Source organism: Corythoichthys intestinalis, chromosome 14 (genome assembly GCF_030265065.1).
Source record: "Corythoichthys intestinalis isolate RoL2023-P3 chromosome 14, ASM3026506v1, whole genome shotgun sequence".
In the NCBI taxonomy this organism is placed as follows: domain Eukaryota; kingdom Metazoa; phylum Chordata; class Actinopteri; order Syngnathiformes; family Syngnathidae; genus Corythoichthys; species Corythoichthys intestinalis.
Window position 1 is genome coordinate 8779661 of NC_080408.1, and position 24466 is coordinate 8804126.

The 24466-nt window shown below is 39.5% G+C and overlaps 1 protein-coding gene across 1 annotated transcript in view; it reads right to left on the bottom strand.

Moving 5' to 3' along the window:
• Positions 1 to 24466, bottom strand: part of b4galt2 (UDP-Gal:betaGlcNAc beta 1,4- galactosyltransferase, polypeptide 2) — a 216928-nt gene that overhangs the window by 21080 nt on the left and 171382 nt on the right. Inside the window, exon 6 of the mRNA XM_057856644.1 lies at positions 15105 to 15209. Coding sequence (XP_057712627.1) covers positions 15105 to 15209 — 105 coding nt within the window. The remainder of the gene's footprint in view (positions 1 to 15104; positions 15210 to 24466) is intronic.

The following is a 24466-nucleotide window of genomic DNA, read 5'->3' on the forward strand; positions in this document are numbered from 1 at the left end:
GGACGAATATATACATTCAACATACCGTTAATAAGTACTGTATTTGTTTATTATGACAATAAATCCTCACGATAGCATTTACATTATGAACATTCTTTCTGTGAGAGGGATCCACGGATAGAAAGACTTGTGACTTTGTATATTGTGACTAAATATTGCCATCTAGTGTATTTGTTGAGCTTTCAGTAAATGATACTGTAGCCATGCCCAAATGGATGATGGGAAGTGGAACCATGACTGTGCGTAGTGCTACCAATTGATATATCTTCTCTGCGTTGGGAAATAACATAAGGTGATAAGAAAAAGATCAATTGCTACCTTGCACTACCATCCCCACATTGCTTCCCATGATATTTCTAATCGTGGGAAGAGGGTTGTAAGGCTTTAGCCAATTAAAAAAAGGCTCAAAGGCTGCCATAATTCACTCTGCTCATTTTACGCTGCTTTTTATCTCTCTATATAGGTAAAACGGCGTCATTACAGATTGAGAGCGACAATGCGTGAGTGGATCGTGCAGCGCATGCATTAATTGTGTTAAATATTTTAACGTGATACATTTTTTAAAAAATTAATTACCGCCGTTATCGGGATAAATTTGATAACCCTTCCTTAAGCCTAAACGAAAGACTCTGGATGAGTGTAACATATTATATCTGTAACGTTAAATACAATTAGAAAACGATTTAATTAAAAAAAATATAGATATTAAAAAAAAAGGCAATTTGCCAATTCCGATACTTTGAAAATGACGTGATCGGACCCGATCGATCGGCATCCCGACATCTCTAGTGACACACAATATTTGATGTCAAATAATTTTTCTTTATGTGGGATTTTTTCCCCCACTGAATGAATGCACTTGTATTGAAGGTTGGATTTTCTCTTTTTTTCCATTAAGGTCCCATATTATTTGAATTAAAAAATATATATATTAGAAGCTAAAAAACACATCTTTTTCAGGGGTGCCAATAATTATGGAGGGCACTGTAATGTACTTCCAAGACCTTCATATCAAAGCACATTGGACATATCATTAGGTACAGCAACATTTCAGTCTGAGAGGAAATGTGGCAAATGCTTGATTGACGCTTTTAACAATACGATGTGATTGTGATCGCGTCGGTTTGGAAGTGCACTTTAACAATGCGTTCTCATTAGGCTGATGCATTGTGACTGAGCTAATCGGTCTGTGGTCTTATTCGTGCTGCAACTAAATTGTCTTTATTGACTACAGAGAGGTGGCAGGGGGGGAAAAAAAGACATTTTAAAATGTGACTAACACGCTGAAACTGATAGCGTATAAATGGAATATTGAACATGCCCACGTGAGAAATTTATAGAGATACTTGAGTGTGTGTGTGCAGGTGATGGATGTGCTTCCTTTTGCGCCTGCGCTGACCCGCCATCTCATTGATATGCCACACCACTGCTGGGAGACTTGGAGAATGGACTCTTGTGTGTGTGAATGCGTCTGTGTGTGTGTGCAAAATAACACACACCCAGTGAACTGTCAAGGCAACTCTTTACTGTATAAACATAAGTACGCCTGGATAAACGTATTAGCATTGCTTAAAAAGGATGCTTCTTAGCATCTGTGCAAAAAACAAACAAAAAAAAAGAATTACAGTCCCTGACAAAAGTCTTGTCGCTTATCCATTTTGTAGAAAGTTGCTAATAACCTGACTTTCAATTATTCAATTGGTTTCAGAAATGGCTCATATGAAAGCTAAGACCCTCCCAAATGATGTTGAATGTACAAAAATATATTTGTTTCACTGAAAAAAGATTTATTATTTAATGATGAGATAAAGGTCAAATTTTGGCAAGACAAAAGTTTTGTCGCCTACAGAAAGTAGTGTGAAAATTGAACAAAAAATGGACTTCAAATACAAAAATATGTTACATAACAAAAGCAAATTAAGTAGTGGTGCTGTGAGATCCAAATTTAATATTTTGTATGACTTCCATGGGCTTCGGCAAGGATTCATACAATTTATTGATGAAGTCATCAGGAACATCAAAGAAAGCAGTTTTGAATGCCTCCCAGAGTTTATCAACATTCTTGGGTTTCGTCTTCCATGCTTCCTCTTTCATCCTACCCCAGACATGCTCAATGATGTTCATGTCTGGTGACTGGGCTGGCCAGTCCTGGAGGATTTTGATCTTATTTGCCTTGAGGAACTTTGAGGTAGCGATTGAAGTATGCGATGGAGCACCATCCTGCTGCAGAATTTGTCCCTTTTTATGGTTAGGAATGTAAGAGGCAGCTATGATTTGTTGATATTTCATACTATTTATGTTACTTTCCACCCTGCAGATCTCTCAGGGTGCAGACAATTAAAAAAACGTTTGGCCTTTGCCAAGGCCCACAGCCTGTTAAAAGGATGGACGCTGAAAAAGCGGCAAAAGGTGGATTTTTCAGATGAATATTCCATTGAATTACACCACAGTCGCCGAAAATATCGCAGGAGACCGACTGGAGCCCGCATGGATCCGAGATTCACTCAGAAAACAGTGAAGTTTGGTGGTGGCAAAATCATGGTCTGGGGTTACATCCAGTATGGGGGTGTGTGAGAAATCGGAGAGATTTTTGTATTTGAAGTACATTTTTTGTTCAATTTTCACACTACTTTCTGTAGGCGACAAAACTTTTGTCTTGCCAAAATTTGACCTTTATTTCTTCATGAAATGATAAATCTTTTTCAGTGAAACAAATATTATTTTTGTACATTCAACATCATTTGGGAGGGTCTTAGCTTTCATATGAGCCATTTCTGAAACCAATTGAATAATTCAAAGTCAGGTTATTAGCAATTGTTCCTACAAAAGGACTGGCTGAAAAGGAGCGTCCTGGAATGGCCGAGTCAAAGCCCAGATCCTAATCCCATTGAGATGCTGTGGACCGACTTGAAACGGGCTGCACATGGAAGAAACCCCTCAAACATCTCACATCTGAAAGTATTCTGCGTTGAGGAGTTGAGCTTGAACTTTCTTCAGACCGATGTCATAGACTGGTAGATGGCGACAAAAAGCGTCTCAATAAGGTTATTTCAGCCAAAGCTTGTTAGGTTTTGTGTTGGTTTTCTCCTAGTTTGACTTGTCCCTGTGATTGCCCATTGATTTCACCTGTTGTGCCTCCTAGTGTATCCTCCAACCTGCATCCTCGTGTGCTCACCTGTTCCTCGTTGTGTCGTTACCCCTCGTCTCTGTGTGTATATAAGCTACCAGTTTCTTTTCACTTTTTGTTGCATAAAGCGTCTCAATAAGGTTATTTCAGCCAAAGCTTGTTAGGTTTTGTGTTGGTTTTCTCCTAGTGTGACTTGTCCCTGTGATTGCCCATTGATTTCACCTGTTGTGCCTCCTAGTGTATCCTCCAATCTGCATCCTCCTGTGCTCACCTGTTCCTCGTTGTGTCGTTACCCCTCGTCTCTGTGTGTATATAAGCGCCCAGTTTCTTTTCACTTTTTGTTGTGTCATTGTCTATGTCAACATCAATTTCAAGTCCTGTCCAAGACCTCGTGTACCAGTCCCTCTGTTTAAGTAAGTTTTGGTTTGAACATTGCCTTTTTGATCCCCAGTCCTTTTGGTTGTACTTTGTGCTTTTGGTTAGTTGTTATTAAAACGTTTTTTGAGTTCACCACCACCTGCCTTGCTGCTTTTTGTTTCCCTGCAATTGGGTCCACACCACTTGCTTGCCCGCGTATTCCTGACAGAATGACGCAACAAAAAGTGAAAAGAAACTGGGAGCTTATATACACAGAGAGACGAGGGGTAACAACACAACGGGGAACAGGTGAGCACAGGAGGATGCAAGTTGGAGGATACACTAGGAGGCACAACAGGTGAAATCAATGGACAATCACAGGGACAAGTCACACTAGGAGAAAACCAACACAAAACCTAACAAAGCTAGCTATTAAGTGGTAGGGTGTCCTAACTTTTTCCTCAGTTAGAATATGCATTTTTGTTGATATATTTGTTTAATGAGTAAAACGATGTGATTTTTTGTTGTTTACCTGCAACCTAATTTTTTCACACAACTGTAAATTAGCAGTATAGCCCAGCATTGACTGGCATACTACTTTTGCTGGGTTGTTGAGGCCAAGGTTTGTTGAATCGACACATAAGAACCTTGAAATAAGGGCTTATCAATGGGGCAAAAAGCCACCTCAAATTAATTGGACATCTATCGCTGTCAATGGCAGCCAATGAGTTAAGTTGCTGAGGCAACAAGAGAGCTCCTCCTTCTTCTTAGATGTATGCATCATTCAACCCGTCCCCCATATCCAGTCGCATAACACGTTGTATTATTAATGCGTGTTTTTCCTTCATAGTGTCTAGGGTTCATAATACCCAGCTTGAGTACAACTTGATAGAAAGGTCATAGCTTCCGAAAATACACCTGACGCCTGGCGCCAAGTCTCAACGCTTGGGTACATTTAGTCTGTCTTCCGAGAGAGAAAGGCCGGCGTCTCTTTTCTATAAGTGGCAGTGTGTGTTTTTAGTCGTGATGCTGAATGATTAATGTGATGAGACGTCAACGTACATTCAGGACGTACTGAATAAATAAAGCTCGCGGTAGATCAACTCGTTTGTCCACTTACGGGCTCAAGAAATCCAATAGGGCATTCATACTCTACACCAGAGCTGAAACGATTACTTGAATAAGACTTGGAGACTTTTTTTTTTCTTCAAACCCATCCTGTTCAGCTGTTTGACACGGAAAATGGAAGTCTCAGTGCCCGGATAGTCTGAACAGTTTGAATGTTCACATTGAGAGACTGACATACTCCCATACCTAGTTTATTATGACAAAGCAGCGAACAGGACGGGGTTATAGGGGAACAGAAGAAAAGAAACACAAGAGAAGAAAGATAAACACAAACTACAACAAGAAATACATTGAACATCTAGACCAATTACTAATATGTTGGTGCTATTGTCAGCTAGATGTATTTCCGGTTGACACCATGTGGAAATGACTGAAAGGGGTAGAGCAGGGTTCACTAAATCTGGACCTCGGTGCCACTTTTCCTGTCGTGTTTTCCTGGTCTCCCTCCTCCAACACACCGGAATCAAAATAATCAGGATTATTATCAGGCTTCTGGAGAGGTTGCTGATGACATAATCATTTGATTCAGGTGTGTTAGGGGAGAGAGACGTGGAAAACACGACAGGAAAAGTGGCACCGAGGTCCGGATTTAGTGAACCCTGGGGTAGAGTGTACACAAATCAGCTCTGTGAACTAGAACCCAGTAATCATGTGAATCCCTTGTGAGTGTAAGCTCATTGGCGACCAAGCCTATGCCGCCCCATCGCCAATCCCGGCACCGGGACCCTCCACCCGAACGCGCCCTATCACATCCAGCCGCACGCGAGCCCCACCAGGCGCGACAGTCACGCAGACGAGCGGAGACGCCACGCGGGCGCCAACTCAGGGCCACGGCCCCCACCCAGCCAGCCCTGGGAAGGAGGGAGGGCAGGCGGGGGCCAAGCACAGCCCATCCCTCCTCCCGCAGCCCAGCAAAGGAGCCATCGTTCCCCCCCCCCCCCCGGGATCCAGGGTGGTCCCCCGGGCCACCCGCGCACCCATCAATCGAGGGGACGCACCACCAACACCACGCCTACCCCCACCCACGCCCGCCCACCCGGATCACGAGCCACAGCCGCAGCCCCCCAACCGGCACGGCATGCCACGGGACCCCCAGCGACCCACCAAGCCCAGGGCAGGGCAGGGTCCCCCGCCGGTGCAGGCAACACCCACCCGATACACCGGCGCCCAGCCAGCGACCCGTGACAGAGCACAGGGCGGATATCCAGTCAGAGGAGAGAGGGGAAGGCGGAGGCAGGAGAACACCGAGGAACCGCCACGGGGCGATGCAAGATCGCCCCCCCAAACCCCCCTCCCCACGCCCCAGGAGCCACGCCATAGGGAAAAAGTGTGGGACCCACCTACCACCCTATTACTGTGGCTGGTAGGTTCCCGGCTTGGAGACTTTGACTTCTGGCACTTTCATCTTTCCCTACCAAGCAGCATCCGACACTGGAAGAAACCTGCTTCAGAACGTCACTTCATTAGCGAATTTCATACCCCACCTACTAAACCCTAACCCTAACCCATATTATAAAGTTTGGAAGCCAGGTAGAAGAAACAAAATGTTTTCAATGAAATAGGAAAAAAAAGATGGCTTCCCAGTGACAGAGCTCTGAAGGGTTGAGGTTACACATTTGGCGAGCGCCATTTAAAGTGTTTTACAGACACGCATAAAACCTCCTCCTGTATAAATGACTTATTTGCTGGTGTGATGAATGAGGCCCAATATGGTGGGATGAGCCCTCAGAGGCACATTAATCAGCAGGAGTATAGCGCCTCACATTAAGCTGTTTAAACGGGGATTATCACTGTTTATTCTCTCTAAAAAGCACTCCCCCTTCCCACATACTAAAACACCCCAACTGTGCCCACCCAGTTCCATGCTTGGCTCAATCAATAATTTCACCAGGACCCAGAAGCTAAGACTCTTCTTTAGTTGCAACCCCTTCAAAACTATACATTCCCTAACAAAGTCTTGTCAGTTATCCATTTTGTAGAAAATATTGCTAATGAACTGACTTTTAATTATTTTTAACTTTATATCTATACAGTGGGGCAATTAAGTATTTAGTCAGCCACCAATTGTGCAAGTTCTCCTACTTGAAAGGATTAGAGAAGCCTGTAATTGTCTACATGGGTAAACCTCAACCATGAGAGACAAAATGTGGGGAAAAAAACAGAAAATGACATTGTTTGATTTTTAAAGAATTTATTTCCAAATTAGAGTGGAAAATAAGTATTTGGTCACCTACAAACAAGCAAGATTTCTGGCTGTCAAAGAGGTCTAACTTCTTCTAACAAGGTCTAACTAGGCTCCACTCGTTACCTGTATTAATGGCACCTGTTTTAACTCATTATCGGTATAAAAGACACCTGTCCACAATCTCAGTCAGTCACACTCCAAACTCCACTATGGCCAAGAGACCTAAGAGCTGTCGAAGGACACCAGACACAAAATTGTAGACCTGCACCAGGCTGGGAAGAGTGAATCTGCAATAGGTAAAACACTTCGTGTAAAGAAATAAACTGTGGGAGCAATTTTTGGAAAATGGAAGACATGCAAGACCACTGATACTCTCCCTCGATCCGGGCTCCATGCAAGATCTCACGTCAAAATGATAACAAGAACGGTGAGCAACAATCCCAGAACCAGAAGGGGGGACCTAGTGAATGACCTACAGAGAGCTGGGACCACAGTAACAAAGGCTACGATCAGTAACACAATGCACCGCCATGGACTCAAATCCTGCACTGCCAGACGTGTCCCCATGCTGAAGAAAGTACACGTCCAGGCCCATCTGCAGTCCGCTAGAGAGGATTTGGATGTTCCAGAAGAGGACTGGGAGAATGTGTTATGGTCAGATGAAACCAAAATAGAACTTTTTGGTAGAAACACAGGTTCTCGTGTTTGGAGGAGAAAGAATACTGAATTGCATCCGAAGAACACCATACCCACTGTGAAGCATAGGGGTGGAAACATCATGCTTTGGGGCTGTTTTTCTGCAAAGGGACCAGTACGACTGATCTGTGTAAAGGAAAGAATGAATGGGGCCACGTATCGAGAGATTTTGAGTGAAAATCTTCCATCAGCAAGGGGCATTGAAGATGAGACGTGGCTGGGTCTTTCAGCATGACAATGATCCCAAACACACAGCCAGGCTTACTACAAAGGAGTGGCTTCGTAAGAAGCATTTCAAGGTCCTGGAGTGGCCTAGCTAGTCTTCAGATCTCAACCCCATAGAAAATCTGTGAAGGGAGTTGAAAGTCCGTGTTCCCCAATGACAGCCCCAAAACATCACTGCTCTAGAGGAGATCTGCATGGAGGAATGGGCCAAAATACCAGCAAGCTTGTGAAGAGTTACAGAAAACATTTGGCCTCCGTTACTGCCAACAAAGGGTCCATAACAAAGTATTGAGATGAACTTTTGGTATTAACCAAATACTTATTTTCCACCATGATTTGCAAATAAATTCTTTAAAAATAAAACAATGTGATTTTCTGTTTTTTTTCCCCACATTGTCTCTCAGGGTGTAGGTTTACCCATGTTGACAATTACAGGCCTTTCTAATATTTTCAAGTGGGAGAACTTGCACAATTAGTGGTTGACTAAATACTTATTTGCCCCACTGAATATGGACGTAAAAGTCTCGATTCTTGTTTAAGAGCAAAAAAAAAAAAAAAAAAAAGTGCAGTTAGCATTTATTTTACGCAAATATGTCGAAGTACGATGCTAGTCTGTCTGTCAATGTGGCGGCCACCATATGTAAATAGAGCTTTTCCGGTGAAAATCTTTGTAAATAAATGCTTAAATCGCTGAATTCTTTATAGATATGGGCGTAAAACAGTCTCGGTTCTTGGTTAAAAGCAAAAAAAAAAACCCCATCCAGGTAGCATTTATTTTACATAAATACTGCGAAGTCTAGTAAGTAAGGAAATTAGCGGCCGCCATATGTGAACAAAGAACTTTTTCGGTTGAAAATTCTTGTGAATAAATGCTTAAATCCCTGAATTCTTTATAGATATGGAAGTAATACAGTCTCGATTCTTGGTTAAAAGCAAAAAAAAAACAACAACGCCCAGTTAGCAGTTATTTTACGTAAATATTGCGAAGTATAATGCCAATGGCGTAGCGGCTAATTTCTCACATTGATTTTTTTCACAGCGTTTCAAAATGCATGCAAGGTGCGAAAAATTTAATAATTACCTTGAAGCCTCGAACAAACCCCACCTGAAACAATCCTTCCTGTTTGTATGCGGTACAGCTTTCGTACTTTTTCAACCTAAATCCGGCACTGGATCCTTGTATGTGTTGACTAACTGCGACCGACTGCGAATAACTGAAGCAGTCTGTAGGACAGCCCCCTACTTGAAGGCGTTGCACAGTGACTGACGAATGTGACCCGTCACTACAATTATGAAGTCTATGCACAAACGTAGCAAGAATGATTGATATCATATAATTGTTATATAAATTTGAATCTGATGGGGGGCCAACTTCCCGATAGGATATAATTTCAGATCTGTGGACATCTATATGATATTTCCCGAAATTACAAAGTCTACCACGTATTGATTCGACTCAAAAACCTTTAATCGATTTTTTTATTTGCAATATTATGTACACATTTGTCACTTTAAAAAAGTGATCTCACTTTAAAAATTGAAAATATAGAACATTTATTGAAGTTAAAAAATTTGAAATGAAAGAAATTAAAACATTCTGAAACAAATTGAAAAAAAAGATGATTAAATACTAACAATAATAGGAAAATCATTTAGAAAATCAATTTGAAATAAAACATTTAAAACAAAATGTTCAAAAAAACATATAAAAAATTTAACAAAAACAAAATATTCAGGAAAAAAATCATGAAAATGTTCCTCCATTTTTATTTCTTAATTTAAAAAAAAAATTAAAACAAAGGAAAAAGATAACTAAAAAAACGAACAAAAAATAGTAAAATAAATTAGAAAATTAATTAGAACTAAAACGTTTCAAACAAAATGTTAAAAAATTGAAAATATAGAAAATTTACTAAAGTTAAAAAATTTGAAATTAAAAAAAAAAACATTCTGAAACAAAATGGAAAAAAGACAATTAGGAACTAACAAAAATAGGAAAATAATTTAGAAAGTCAATTTGAAATAAAACATTTAAAAAAACATGTTCTAAAAATATTTATATATAACAGAAAGGAAATATTCAGGAAACAATTCATGAAAATGTTACTCCATTTTTATTTAATTAAACAAATGAACAAAAGGAAAAAGACGATAAAAAAAAAGTAAAATCAATTAGAAAATCAATTAGAACTAAAATGTTTCAAACAAAATGTTAAAAAAAACATCAAAAATACATAAAAAAGAAATAATAAAGAATAATTCATTAAAAAATTTCGTTGATTTTTATTTTTTATTTATTCATTACAAATACATTTTAAAAATTCAAACAAAATGAAAAAAGATATTTAAAAAAAAACTAACAAAAAAGAATAAATTAATCTAGAAAATCAATTCGAATTAAAACAAAATTTTGAAAAAATTAAAGAAATGTTTTATGAAAAATATATCAAAAAGAAATATTCAGGATAAATACATCAAAATATTTTATTAAAGATTTATTTAAAAAAAAAAAAACTAGGGCTGTCAAACGATTAAAAATTTAAATCGAGTTACTTACAACTTAAAAATTAATTAATCGTAATTAAACGCAATTCAAACCATCTATAAAATATGCCATATTTTTCTGTAAATTATTGTTGGAATGGAAAGATAAGACAAAAGACAGATATATACATTCAACATACGGTACATAAGTACTGTATTTGTTTATTATAACAATAAATCAACAAGATGGCATTAACATTATTAACATTCTGTTAATGCAATCCATGGATAGAAAGACTTGTAGTTCTTTAAAGATAAATGTTAGTACAAGTTATAGAAATTTTATATTAAAACCCCTCTTAATGCTTTCGTTTTATTAAAATTTGTAAACTTTTCAATCAAAAAATAAACTAGTAGCTCGCCATTGTTGATGTCAATAATTACACCATGCTCAATCATTTTGCGCAAACCCATAAAATCATTTGGACCCAAGCGCCAGCAGAGGGCGCCAAACACCAAAAAACAAGTAACAAGCGGACATTACACTGCTGTCATTTTAATCATTTTAATCATCATTAATTGCGTCAAATATTTTAACGTGATTAATTAAAAAAAATTAACGCCCGTTAACGCGATAATTTTGACAGCCCTTAAAAAAAAACACATTTTTTTAGTCATATTTCACGAATTGACTTTCTTTATTTTATTTTTTTATCAATATTTTTTTTGGTATACTTCTGTATTCCTCCAATGCTTTACACCTATTTGTTAAATCATTGGCTACCACTGATTGCGACAAACGTCCCATCCATTTGAAGTGAGAGGTTGCCACCATCTCAGTTCCAATGGATCTGGCATCTACTCATTATGAACTCATTGATAAATGGACGTCCCATGATTGGACGTCTCATATCGTCAATAGCACTGACAGTTAAATGTAAATCCAGGCAACAAGGTGTTAATCTAATGCATATGTATTGCCCACATTTCACTCTAATTAGACATCAGCATGTAATGCATTTCTTATTGCAAGTCCACCTACATAGATGAGCTCACGTCATCCTTCCCGAAATGAAGCAAAATGAGATGTCAGACATCCAACACCGATATCTTGAAAACAATCTGCGGGGTGAATGGGATGATGTCTTAAAGCAAGCAGGTGCGTCTCGCGTGTCATCCATCATAGTTTTAAGTGCGCGCGTCGTCCGTAATTGCCTGCCAGAAACCACACGGCTCCAAATGGCAGTGTCTAGTCTGCTCGCTATCATCCAATTCAATAAACCAGCCGCTAGACCGGAGATCTACGCCACTGTGTTTCGTGCTCGATTCCCGCCTCGCCGCTCCCACCCTGCCTCCTTAAGAAACAAAGTTGCTACCACCAAGAAAGAGGCTATTTATTTAGATGTCAGTGAATTATTCATGGCGTTGCAAGGGGCAGAAAATTGTGTCTTTTAAATGGAACTAACTTAATTTAGTCTTTTTAATCACCCAGAAGCTCTTGAAGGATCTTTAGGAAATACAGTGCCTTGCAAAAGTATTCGGCCCCCTTGAACCTTGAAACCTTTTGCCACATTTCAGGCTTCAAACATAAAGATATAAAATGTGAATTTTTTGTCAAGAATCAACAACAAGTGGGACACAATTGTGAAGTGGAACAAAATTTATTGGATAATTTAAACTTTTTTAACAAATAAAAAACTGAAAAGTGGGGCGTGCAATATTATTCGGCCCCTTGCGTTAATACTTTGTAGCGCCACCTTTTGCTCCAATTACAGCTGCAAGTCGCTTGGGGTATGTTTCTATCAGTTTTGCACATCGAGAGACTGACATTCTTGCCCATTCTTCCTTGCAAAACAGCTCGAGCTCAGTGAGGTTGGATGGAGAGTGTATGTGAACAGCAGTCTCCAGCTCTTTCCACAGATTCTCGATTGGATTCAGGTCTGGACTTTGACTTGGCCATTCTAACACCTGGATACGTTTATTTTTGAACCATTCCATTGTAGATTTGGCTTTACGTTTTGGATCATTGTCCTGTTGGAAGATAAATCTCCGTCCCAGTCTCAGGTCTTGTTCAGATACCAACAGGTTTTCTTCCAGAATGTTCCTGTATTTGGCTGCATCCATCTTCCCGTCAATTTTAACCATCTTTCCTGTCCCTGCTGAAGAAAAGCAGGCCCAAACCATGATGCTGCCACCACCATGTTTGACAGTGGGGATGGTGTGTTCAGGGTGATGAGCTGTGTTGCTTTTACGCCAAACATATCGTTTTGCATTGTGGCCAAAAAGTTCAATTTTGGTTTCATCTGACCAGAGCACCTTCTTCCACATGTTTGGTGTGTCTCCCAGGTGGCTTGTGGCAAACTTTAAACGAGACTTTTTATGGATATCTTTATCTTTATCAATACAGTGCTGGCCAAAAGTATTGGCACCCCTGCAATTCTGTCCGATAATGCTCAATTTCTCCCAGAAAATGATTGCAATTACAAATGCTTTGGTAGTAATATCTTCTTTTTTTTTTTTTGCTTGCAATGAAAAAACACAAAAGAGATTGGGAGAAAAAATTAAATCATGATCATTTTACACAAAACCCCAAAAATGGGCCAGACAAAAGTATTGGCACCCTTGAAAAAGCATGTGATGCTTCTCTAATTTCTGTAATTAACAGCACCTGTTACTTACCTGAGTCACATAACAGGTGGTGGCAATAAATAAATCACACCTGCAGCCAGTGAAAATGGATTAAAGTTGACTCAACCTCTGTCCTGTGTCCTTGTGTGTACCACATTGAGCATGGAGAAAAGAAAGAAGACCAAAGAACTGGCTGAGGTCTTGAGAAGCAAAATTGTGAGGAAGCAAGGGCAATCTCAAGTAGTGCTGATGTGTCTCATAGCTATCACATCTTTGTAGAACTAGATGCGATATGACACACTGGACGGCGTTAGTAAACAGCCGCCATCTTAAAACAGTAGACTTCTCAGCACTAGTAAATAAGATGTCGCTCGCTGTCACTCGCTCACGTAACGTTAGCCCAGCGGTGGGCTAGGTTTCTATGGAGGTCGATTTGTGTCTAAAAAAAGTTGCTGTAATGAATAAAAAAAAGACGATTCAATCAAAATATATTTTTTCAATTAAAAAAAGTCACTTCATATAAAAAAAAATGTGTTTGAATGCAAAAATAAATTTGAAACTCAAAAAATGCATTTGAAAACCTTTTTTTTTTTTTTTTTTTTAAATTGTATTCTTTTTATTTATTTATTTATTTATTTTGATCGAAAAAACTTTTTTTTTTGATTGAATTAATTTAGTTTTGCATTTGGGTTACATTTTGGCTTTGTCTTTATTATTTAATCAAAAAATAAGTTGCTTCAAACAAAAAAAAATATTTTCAAAAGAAAAATAACACATCAAAAATAAAAAAAAATTCAATCATAGAAAAGACGTTTTTGAATGCGAAAAAAAAATTTAAGACTCAGAAATTTGCATTTGAACACTTCATTTTTCATTTAAACCGTTTTCTTTGAAGCAATCCTTTTTTTGTTTGGGCCATATTACGGGTAGGACATTTGTGTCTAAATCAGTTAATCCCAGAAAAAGTTACTTCTATCAAAAAAACTATTTTCAATCAAAGAAAAAAATCATTTGCAAAAATAAAATTGCCCTCCCCTAAAAGTTTTGAAAGCACTTTTTTTAAGTAGAAAAGTTATGATTGAATAATTTTGACACAAAGATCCAACTTTGCCGCTACTTCCGACATCTTTGAGTGACAGGTGATTACGCCAATGGCATAAAAGTGTGACGAAGCAAGAATAATGGCCATCAGGGCTCCAGCCAGCCATCGGAAAATAGCGCACCTAAGGCGGATGACTTCGATGCGAGGCAGTGCTTCTATGGTCCGAGAGTACATCTGAGATGCAATTGTTGGCTGTTTTTATAATGTACGATGAAAATAAAGACATTAACTGAATGAAAATGGTTCAATATTAGATGAAATGTCTTCTTGTCTTGTGACGGCCCCTGGCCGTTTAATAGTTAATTTTCAGAGATTCTTCCAGTCAGCTGATCGTCGCCTCCACCAGCTGGCTGCTTCCCCTCCCACTGTGACGACAGCTGATCGATGCAGGACGGACTGACGACGTCACCACCGCTGATTGGCCACGGGAAAAGGCGCCAAGCTTCTTAAACCTGCCGCTGTCAACGTTCTAAGAGGTCGCATTTGACAGTATTCTGCCGCGGTCCTCCTCGCCAGCTATTTGCTCGCCATTCACTCTCATTTGCATTTGATCGCTACTTTGATACACTCCCGCTTTTTCGGTGAGGTCTTTTGTGTTTATTCGTTATTGGATCGTTTTTGTTCACCATTGTAAATAAGAGCACTGAAGCAAGTAAGGGTAAGTCGCCATTTCTGTTCAACCCGTTTTCTCCTGTTTTGTATAGAGTAGGAAGTTAGGTTAGAAGCTGTCTTTTCTTTGTTCCTTTTACATGATCAGGGTTTAGTTTGCGGGTGGGGTTTAAGTGTAGTTCCTTTTGTTTGTTGTTTTGGCCTGGGCTTACCCTGAAGTCACGCTTCGTCGGCATTCTGTACATATTCATTGCGAGTTTGATTGTTGTAAATAAATTTGTGTCCACTCGTACATTTGTGTGGCTTGTTTTATGTTACGCCCTTCGCGAGCCGTCCTTGGGACGTAACATGTCTCATTTATACTGTATTTATAACTGCTCTTTACCTAAAAAAAAAATGTTTTATCCGACTACTCGATTAATCGATAGAATCTTCAGTCGATTACTCGATTACTAAAATATTCGATGGCTGCAGCCCTAATCAATATATACAAAAAACCTGAAATTAAAAAAATTAAAATTGCCTTAAAACAGTATATTTTGGAAAATTGAAGAATGACATACCTTTGAGGGTTTGGCTCATTGTGTTTGTCTCTCTCATGTTTAATCATTCTGTAGCGGCCGATGCGCACGTCCGGCCTGGACACCTTCATCCCATTTAGAGTTATCCTGCAACAGACACACACATTAGACCAGGGGTGTCCAAACTAGGGATGTCCCGATCCAGGTTTTTGCACTTCCGATCCGATACCGATATTGTTTTGCACTTCCGATCCGATACTGATACTGGCCGATACCGATGCCGGCTTGTCTGAGCATGAGTTAAAGTTTAAAGTTATTTAGCCTCCTTACTTAGTTGTCAAACTCATGTTGAAAAGAGTTTTAGTACTCTTGATAACAACTAGCCAGCTGAATTAGGTGAGTTTGAATAACACACAACGGTTGGTAACAAGAAACTGACCTGTTTATTCAATGACAAACACAAAACATTATAAATAACAAACAGAAATGGCATAGTCAGTCAGTAAAACGTGCAAATAATATTGTAAACTGTCTTAAAAAAGCAAAACACACAAACAACCTCAGTGGAAAATCCCACAACCCCCCCAAGCTATTAGATGCTTTTAATGTTTCGTGCATTAGTTACAATAATTGTATAAAAGCCTCTCAGGTTTAAATAAATGACTATTTCAGTATCAAGTTAACATTTTAAAACAGTAAATAAAATACTCAAGTCCCAATTGTGTATCAGCAGCTTTAAACTACATTCAATTCATTTAATTTCGCGAATCAACAGTTAAAGTTGTTAAAATTGCTCCCGTTATTCCATAATTTTCCTTCTGTCTACTTTCGACATGTGAAAGTTTTAAAACTGTTTTGAAGATAGATTCAAGTCAAGATTTTGCCGATTTAGGAGTATTTTAGATAAAAAGTTAATTAGGTTCGCTTGGAAGGTTCACAACAGCCTACTAGGGAAGTCTCCTGCTTTAAGATGGCGGCCGTTTAATTTTCCATACTTCAATATGGCTCACCCCGTCGAGTCTGTCATCTTGCATCTAGTTCTATATACATATGATATCTATTATCTACAGTAAAACGATGTTGACGTAGTTTGTAGCGGCTGTCCGTGTTCCGATCCGATACCGATGCGCATTTTTTTGCCCAAATCGGCGTCCGATCCGATCCAAATATCGGCTTGGGACATCTCTACTGCTGACCAATTCATTAAGTCTGTGTTCGGGCCAGACGTTATTGATTTTATGACAAAGGCTGGGGGCCGGATGAAATTTGACCACGGGCCGCATTTGGCCCCCGGGCCGGACTTTGGACATGTCTGCATTAGACACATAGGACACAATAAATCATTAGACTGAGCCTCCTCCAGTTTTCCTTCACTCTATTGCCTTCATGTAATCAACTCCACTGTTGGAGTGGAGTTCTGGAGAATTTTCACACGAATCCAATCTAATGTGCTAGTGCAGACTGAATTTGGAATAATGATTGGAGCAGTCTTGAAAGTGGTGTGAGCGTCCAGATGCATGCTGGCCAGTCCACTCTCAGTCACACAACAAAAATACTGTCCAGCGGATAAATTACTCTTATTTGTTGAAGATAATAGTGTAGCAAGTCTTTTTGTGCCAAACTGTGGAGTGACTTGAATGAAATTGCCTTATTAACTACTTCACACAGACACTTATGCTTGAATTAATCACTCTTTTCTTTTCATGCTAACTCTGAATGGGAATTTGTATGCCTGACTGCTAGCCTCACAAGCAAGGGCGTAGGTTTGGTGTTAATATTAGAAGGGACGATATAACAGCATAATGTATGCATGTACACTTTTTGCTGGGGACGGGACATTAATAAGACCAAACATACTTGGTGAATGGGCGTCAGTAAAGATCGGGTCCGATCACGTCATTTTCAAAGTATCGGAATCGGCAAAGAAACATCGGACATGCCTTTTAAAAAAAAAAAAAAAATATATATATATATATATATATATATATATATATATATATATATTTTTTTTTTTTAATTAAATCATTTTCTAATTGTATTTAATGTTACAGTCAAAATGTCTTACATTCATCCAGAGTCTTTAGTTTTGGCTTAAAGTAGGGCTATCAAATTTATCGCGTAAACGGCGGTAATTAATTTTTTTGAAATTAATCACGTTAAAATATTTAATGCAATTAACGCATGCGCTGCACGACCCACTCACGCATTGTCGCGTTGAATTTATAATGGCGCAGTTGTACCTACACTCACCGGCCACTTTAATAGTTACACCTGTCCAACTGCTCGTTAACACTTAATTTCTAATCAGCCAATCACATGGCGGCAACTCAGTGCATTTAGGCATGTAGACATGGTTTAAGACTATCTGCTGCAGTTCAAACCGAGCGTCAGTATGGGGAAGAAAGGTGATTTGAGTGACTTTGAAGGTGGCACGGTTGTTGGTGCCAGAAGGGTTGGTCTGAGTATTTCAGAAACTGCTGATCTACTGGGATTTTCACGCATAACCATCTCTAGGGTTTAGAGAGAATGGTCCGAAAAAGAAAAAATATCCAGTGAGCGGCAGTTCTGTGGGCAGAAATGCCTTGTTGATGCCAGAGGTCAGAGGAGAATGGCCAGACTGGTTCGAGCTGATAGAAAGGCAACAGTGACTCAAATAACCACCCATTACAACCAAGGTAGGCAGAAGAGCATCTCTGAATGCACAGTACATCGAACTTTGAGGCAGATGGGCTACAGCAGCAGAAGACCACGCCGGGTGCCACTCCTTTCAGCTAAGAACAGGAAACTGAGGCTACAATTTGCACAAGCTCATCCTAATTGGACAATAGAAGATTGGAAAAACGTTGCCTGGTCTGATGAGTCTTGATTTCTGCTGCGACATTCGGACGGTAGGGTCAGAATTTGGCGTCAAGAACATGAAAGCATGGATCCATCCTGCTTAGTATCAACGGTTCAGGCCGGTGGTGGTGGTGTAATGGTGTGGGGAATATTTTCTTGGCACTCTATGGGCCCCTTGGTACCAATTGAGCATCATTGGAACGCCACAGCCTACCTGATTGTTGTTGCTGACCATGTCCATCTCTTTATGACCACAAAGTACCCAACTTCTGATGGCTACTTTCAGCAGGATAATATCCCATGTCATAAAGCTGGAATCATCTCAGACTGGTTTCTTGAACATGACAATGAGTTCACTGTACTCAAATGGCCTCCACAGCCACCAGATCTCAATCCAATAGAGCATCTTTGGGATGTGGTGGAACGGGAGATTCGCATCATGGATGTGCAGCCGACAATTCTGCACCAACTGTGTGATGCCATCATGTCAATATGGACCCAAACCAAAAAAAAAAAAAAATAAAAAAAAAAATAAATAAATAAAAAATATGGACCAAACTCTCTGAGGAATGCTTCCAGCACCTTGTTGAATCTATGCCACGAAGAATTGAGGCAGTTCTGAAGGCAAAAGGGGGTCCAAACCGTTACTAGCATGGTGTACCTAATAAAGTGGCCGGTGAGTGTATATATATAGCGCTAACAGGCAACGTAAATGAGTAGAGAGAATTTTGGCAGTCTTTGAAGCCTCTTTCTAATTGGCAAAGGTCTTAAAATCCCTCTCTCAACAATTAGAAATACCGTGGGAAGCAATATGGGGAAGAACGGTAGTGGTTGATCTTTTCCTTAACACCCTATGTTATTTCCCAACGCAGAGAAGATATATCAATTGGTGCCACTACGCACAGTCATGGTTGCACTTCCCATCATGCATTTGGGCAGAACAGTTAAATGGCTACAGTATCATTTACTGAAAGCTCAACAAATACACTAGATGGCAATATTTAGTCACAATATACAAATTCACAAATCTTTCTATCCGTGGATCCCTCTCACAGAAAGAATGTTAATAATGTAAACGCCATCTTGAGGATTTATTGTCATTATAAACAAATACAGTACTTATGTACTGTATGTTGAATGTATATATTCGTCCGAGTTTTAGTCATCATGTCATCAGCCAATCCAACGTGCGTTTCAGGGGAAAAATGGACTGGCACATTCAACAAGTGAAAAGGGGTCAGTGAAACTGAACATAATGAAAGTACTGTAATTGATTTAATAATGTTAGGATCAATTCTATCCTTACAACATATAGGAAGACAATCTAAATGGCCTATATATAACTGAAGTCATTATGTAATGCAAATAAGGTTGCTTAAAAGTTGGTGGGGATAATTTGAGCATACTGAAAAGTTGGTAGTGTTATGTCCCTACCGTCCCTATGCAAACCTACGCCCTTGCTCACAAGACACATGCTAAATAGTAAAGACTGTAACCATGCCTAAACATTCACAAAGACATACCCACAATTAAAAATGTTCTTTCTTGAGATGTCCCTGATAGGATCATGTGATTGGAAATCGGCAAAAGAAACGGGGAAAAAAATGGTAATGAAATATTAAATGAATTGCAGTATTTCCCACAATATAAGGCACACCTTCAATGAAGGGCCTATTTTAAAACTGTTTTCATGTATAGAGCGCACCACATTATAAGGCGCAGTAGTAGTAACAGTGGTTGGGTTGCGTGATGCATCCACTAGATAGAGCTTTTTAAAGGGTATGAAAACGCAAAGGGGGTGTGAGACATCAATAGAACCGTTATGTGCCAAGATAACAAATATTGATAAAGTTAACAAAAAAATCAATCACATTAATGAGCAATTATGGAAAATAGATCGAAAATGACGAACATTTCCAAAAGTGTTCCGGAAACAGCCGAATGGGGCGGGGACGTCACTACAAGTGAATGAAAGTCGAGGCGGAGCCAGGTGCCATTGTTTTTTATCGACGAGAGAGTAGCGTTCGGGTTTGTTTGACTAAAACATCACTAAAATGGTTAAAAACCGCTGTGCTATGTGGTGTACAAATAGCAATTTATCGGAATATAGTATCCATGAGTTCCCGAACGCGATAAAGAAAGCTGAACTACGCAGACAATGGGTAAAGTTCGTCCGTGCAAAGAGGGCTAATTTTCTAGACCCAGCGGAGCCTCCAGCACGGTTTTCTGTGGTGTGCATTGTCCACCTGAAAGCTTCTCGAACTATGGACAAGTGAAATCGGGTTTTGCTAAAAGATTGCTGCTCAAAGGAGATGCAGTGCCTACCATACACGCGCAGCCACCCAAATGTCCCGAGATATCAAGAAAGAGGACGATGACTGGCAAAGGAGGCTAAGGCTAAGCAAAGGAGGGGAGCAGCCAAGCTCGAAATGGCCAGAGTGAGTACTCTTTTATAATAAAAAAAATATCACGCATTGGATACAGGACTGGACACATGCATAAATTATCGCTCGTAAAATATATAGAACAAATCCTCTGATCCCATTCATATTTGTGTCTGTTGGCAGAGCGAAAAGCTATGATAGCGCAATAAATGATAATTATTCTATACATTATTTTGCGGTCACGGTGTATCAGCTTCACAAAAAGAAATGCAAAACAAATCATTCGGTGTTTCCCACACGATCTGCTGCTGATGTTTCATCAGTGTCTTTGCTCCCCTCAATGACCGTTTCATTACGCTGCATTGGCGTTCGTTTGGGCTGAAATTGGTAACCTAAAACACCAATTAAAGCTTCGTAAATCTCCTCGTCACCATTAGATGAACATTCGTTACGTCCTTCTACGTCGGATTCGTCGCTGAAACTAGAAACGAAATTGTCTGCCATCATCGCCGCCATTCAGTATTAAAGCACTGAGCCTTTTTCTTGTTGAAGAAACACCCCTCACTGTCAATTCTGAATTCTCTTTTATTGACAACGAGGGGGGTTTCTTCATGAGGGAACCTGGAATATGTGCAGGACGAACACAATGCAACAGCATAAACAGCTCAAAACACCCCTAATTCTCCCCTCACTAGAAGGAATTATATTGATGCAGACAAGCGCTGCCCCCCTAGTGGCCGGTGGCACTCTCTTCACTTGTAATGACGTCACGCACACAATCTGCCAGATCTCGGGCACCGGTCGTTTTAGCTTGACAATCGATCCAAATTTCTCTCATTTTCGTGTGTGTAATTACACGAAGTGGCATGATATGAATACAAAAGGCATGCGTTTATGGATAAATGATGGAATATTAACATTTCCCCAGGGGTTGACATACCCTTTAACCGATAACTGATAACCCAATATTGTCCAACTCCGAAAATCCGATACTGATATCAAACCCAGGGTTTCCCCTACAGATAACAAATTGTGGCGCACCGCCACACCAAAATAAAAGCAGCCACGCCTTGCAAATTAGATGTTTTTTTGTTGTTGTTTTTTTAAAGCCGTTTCGAACTAGCGGCAGCCTAGTGTGAAGGGTTCAGAAAGCCAAAATCTTCTAAAAGCCCAATTGTCTTGTTTCCTTTCTATCAAGATGAACAACTTCACGTTTAGTGAAGACAGTCATGTTAATAAAGTAAGGTAAAAAATAAGATACTTTGAGGTACAATTAGGTACTGTTTGTACAAGTAAAAAAAAAATAAAATAAAAAAAGACAAAATGGCGTAAGTCGAGTACGTTGTAACCAGGGACTACCTGTAATTTTAAAATGCTTTTATCTTATTATTATTATCTTATTTATTTTATTTTTGTTTTATTTTCGACCACACAATAATATCGGAGCACTCTAATATTTAACTCGTTATCGCCATGAAAAATGTGTTCGTCGACGCAATATTTTCGTTATCGCCTTCGTTGTCGAAAACAACAATGTCATGTCATCATGTCACCCTCAGTAAACATGCTAGCTCTTCACATTCAGTACTGTAGAAATTATTTTAATCACAAAAACAAGGTGGGGAAGAGCAACTTGCTTATTTTAATTTGGCGACCTGAAGCGATGGTTGCTCTGAGGATGGTAGGGATGGACTTATTTGAGAGGGTGGGGCTTAAAGTTTGGTTCTTAACGTGCGTTATTTATTTTGTTTATTTTTCAGTAACCCAGTGAGCATCATGGAGTGGAAGAAATTGGAACGCGCTTTCGAAGTTTAGGCGTTTTTTTATAATCGGTCGGGGTGGGTGGATACACTGCCCTCTAGTCTGCCTCATTTTACATGGCCGAATCCAGCTGCTCCCTGTTCAGACCAACATAAGCTACGTTTTTGTTTGAGCTCGTTTTTTTCAATGCATTCGTAATTTAGAGGTATATTTAGCCAATTTTTGTGGGAATATGTGTGTGAACCATTTGTTAAGAGCGTTGTTAATTAAAAAACATTAGTATTTCATAGCATTTAAGCTAGCGGACTTTTGCTATGTAAGTTAGCCAATTTTGCTTTTGTTGTACATAGATCTTTTTTTTAAATACCGTTTGGGGCTCATTTCAGGTATTTTAATTTTTCTATTTTCTGTATCCGATAACTCGATTATTCGAACTAACTAGTTCATTGACTAATCGACTACTAAAATAATCGATAGCTGCAGCCCTAGTCACAAGTTCACAATGCAACGTGCATTCTGTAGACATTTCAATATTTCACCCCGTGGTCATGTTCCTCGCCGACAGTCAATTGTTTCATGGGTAAACAACTTCAGGGAACGGGTGGTGCAAAGAAAAATAATCCTGGGCAAGGTTTATTTACAGCAAATACACCCAGAAAACATTGACGACCATCCTTAGCGCAACCATCGCTCCAGGCTGCCAAATTTAAATAAGCAAGTTGCTCTGCCCCAACCCGTATAATGCAAACACAAGTCTCTTTATACAAATGTAGTAAACATGTGTCCATTCACATCAACATAATGATGTAACATTCTGTGTGTCTTTCCATATGGACAGTGTTAGCTATAGGCTAATGTAGCGTATTCATAGCAGGCGAGGGGATGCTGGGAAATAGGATGCATTGCTGTCAAACCGCCCTTCAATCTGCCCATGGTGACAAGACAAGGGTACAGAGGTGGGGGTGGTTTCTCGAGGGCAAGCTTTGCCCGCTGTTGTCCTTGTCTCAGCGTGACAGTAGATTCAGACCTCGTTCAACATTTGGGTAGCAGTACCGGCTGTAGGTTAACACTAGAAGTCCCAGAGAATTCTGGTACTCCTAATAGTCCCAAGCAAGGCCGATATGGCTTCTCCCCTGGAAAAACCCAGAGGTGGCCAAAATGACCCTAGTGCTTTTGAACTGGTAAGTCATTGTCCAACAGACAATATCCCTTCATATGAAAAACACACTCACGCAGCGATCTAACGCCGTATTTAGGTTGAAAAAGGACGAAAGCTGTACCCCATAGAACCAGGAATGATTGTCTCAGGAGTGATTTGTTCGAGGATTCAAGGTCATTATTATATTTTTTGTACCATGCGTGCATTTTGAAACGTTGTGAAAATAATCAATGGGAGAAATTAGCTGCGACGGCATTGGCGTCATAGTTCGCAATATTACGTGAAATAAATGCTAACTGCACGTTTTTTTTTGCTTTTAACCAAGAATCGAGACTGTTTTACATCCATATTTATAAAGAATTCAGGGATTCAAGCACTTATTCACAAACATTTTCAACAGAAAAAGCTCTTTGTTTTCATAAGGGGGCAGCAGCACATTCGACATATAAAATAAAATAAATGCTAACTTCATAGGTCTTTGCCCTTTTAACCAAAGAATTGAGACTGTTTTACGTCCATATCTATAAAGAATTCAGGGATTTAAGCATTTATTCACAATAATTTTCAACGGAAACAGCTTTGTTTACATATTCCTGCTGCTAATTTGCTTACTGACTAGCATCATAGTTTGCAATATTTACGTAAAATAAATGCTTCCCGTTTTTTTGGCTTTTAACCAAGAATCGAGACTGTTTTACGTCTATATCTATAAAGAATTCACGGATTTAAGCATTTACTCACAAGAATTTTCAACGTACAAAGCTCTTTGTTTCCACTCGGTCAGCTTTGATGGAGATAGGCCCCCTATTAATCGACCCTGTGTCCCGTCATTATCATTATGAAAGCTATGTTTAGAGTTTTACACATATTTTATAACGTACTTCTCTTATACTCCACACACAAAAACAACAAAAATTGCCTTAATGTGTATTTTTTTTCATTCATGCTCCATGCCCCTTACTCAGTCCTTCTAAACTATAGAAACAGCTCTTGCTTTACACTCAAATTGCAGTTCTAAAACCCCCCCCCCCCCCAAAAAAAATGTACATATTTGGGCCGTCCCCCCCCCCAGTTTTTTGTGTTTAGAGTAGAGCTGAAACGAATACTCGAGCAATTCAAGTAACTCGAGTTTAAAAACTGATCCGAGTAATTTTATTCACCTCGAGTAATCGTTTATTTAGACAGCTCTAAGCATCACGTTTTGCTCGGACTACTTTTAATGCGGGACAACGTGCTGATGTCACGTCCGTAGAGGAAGAAGC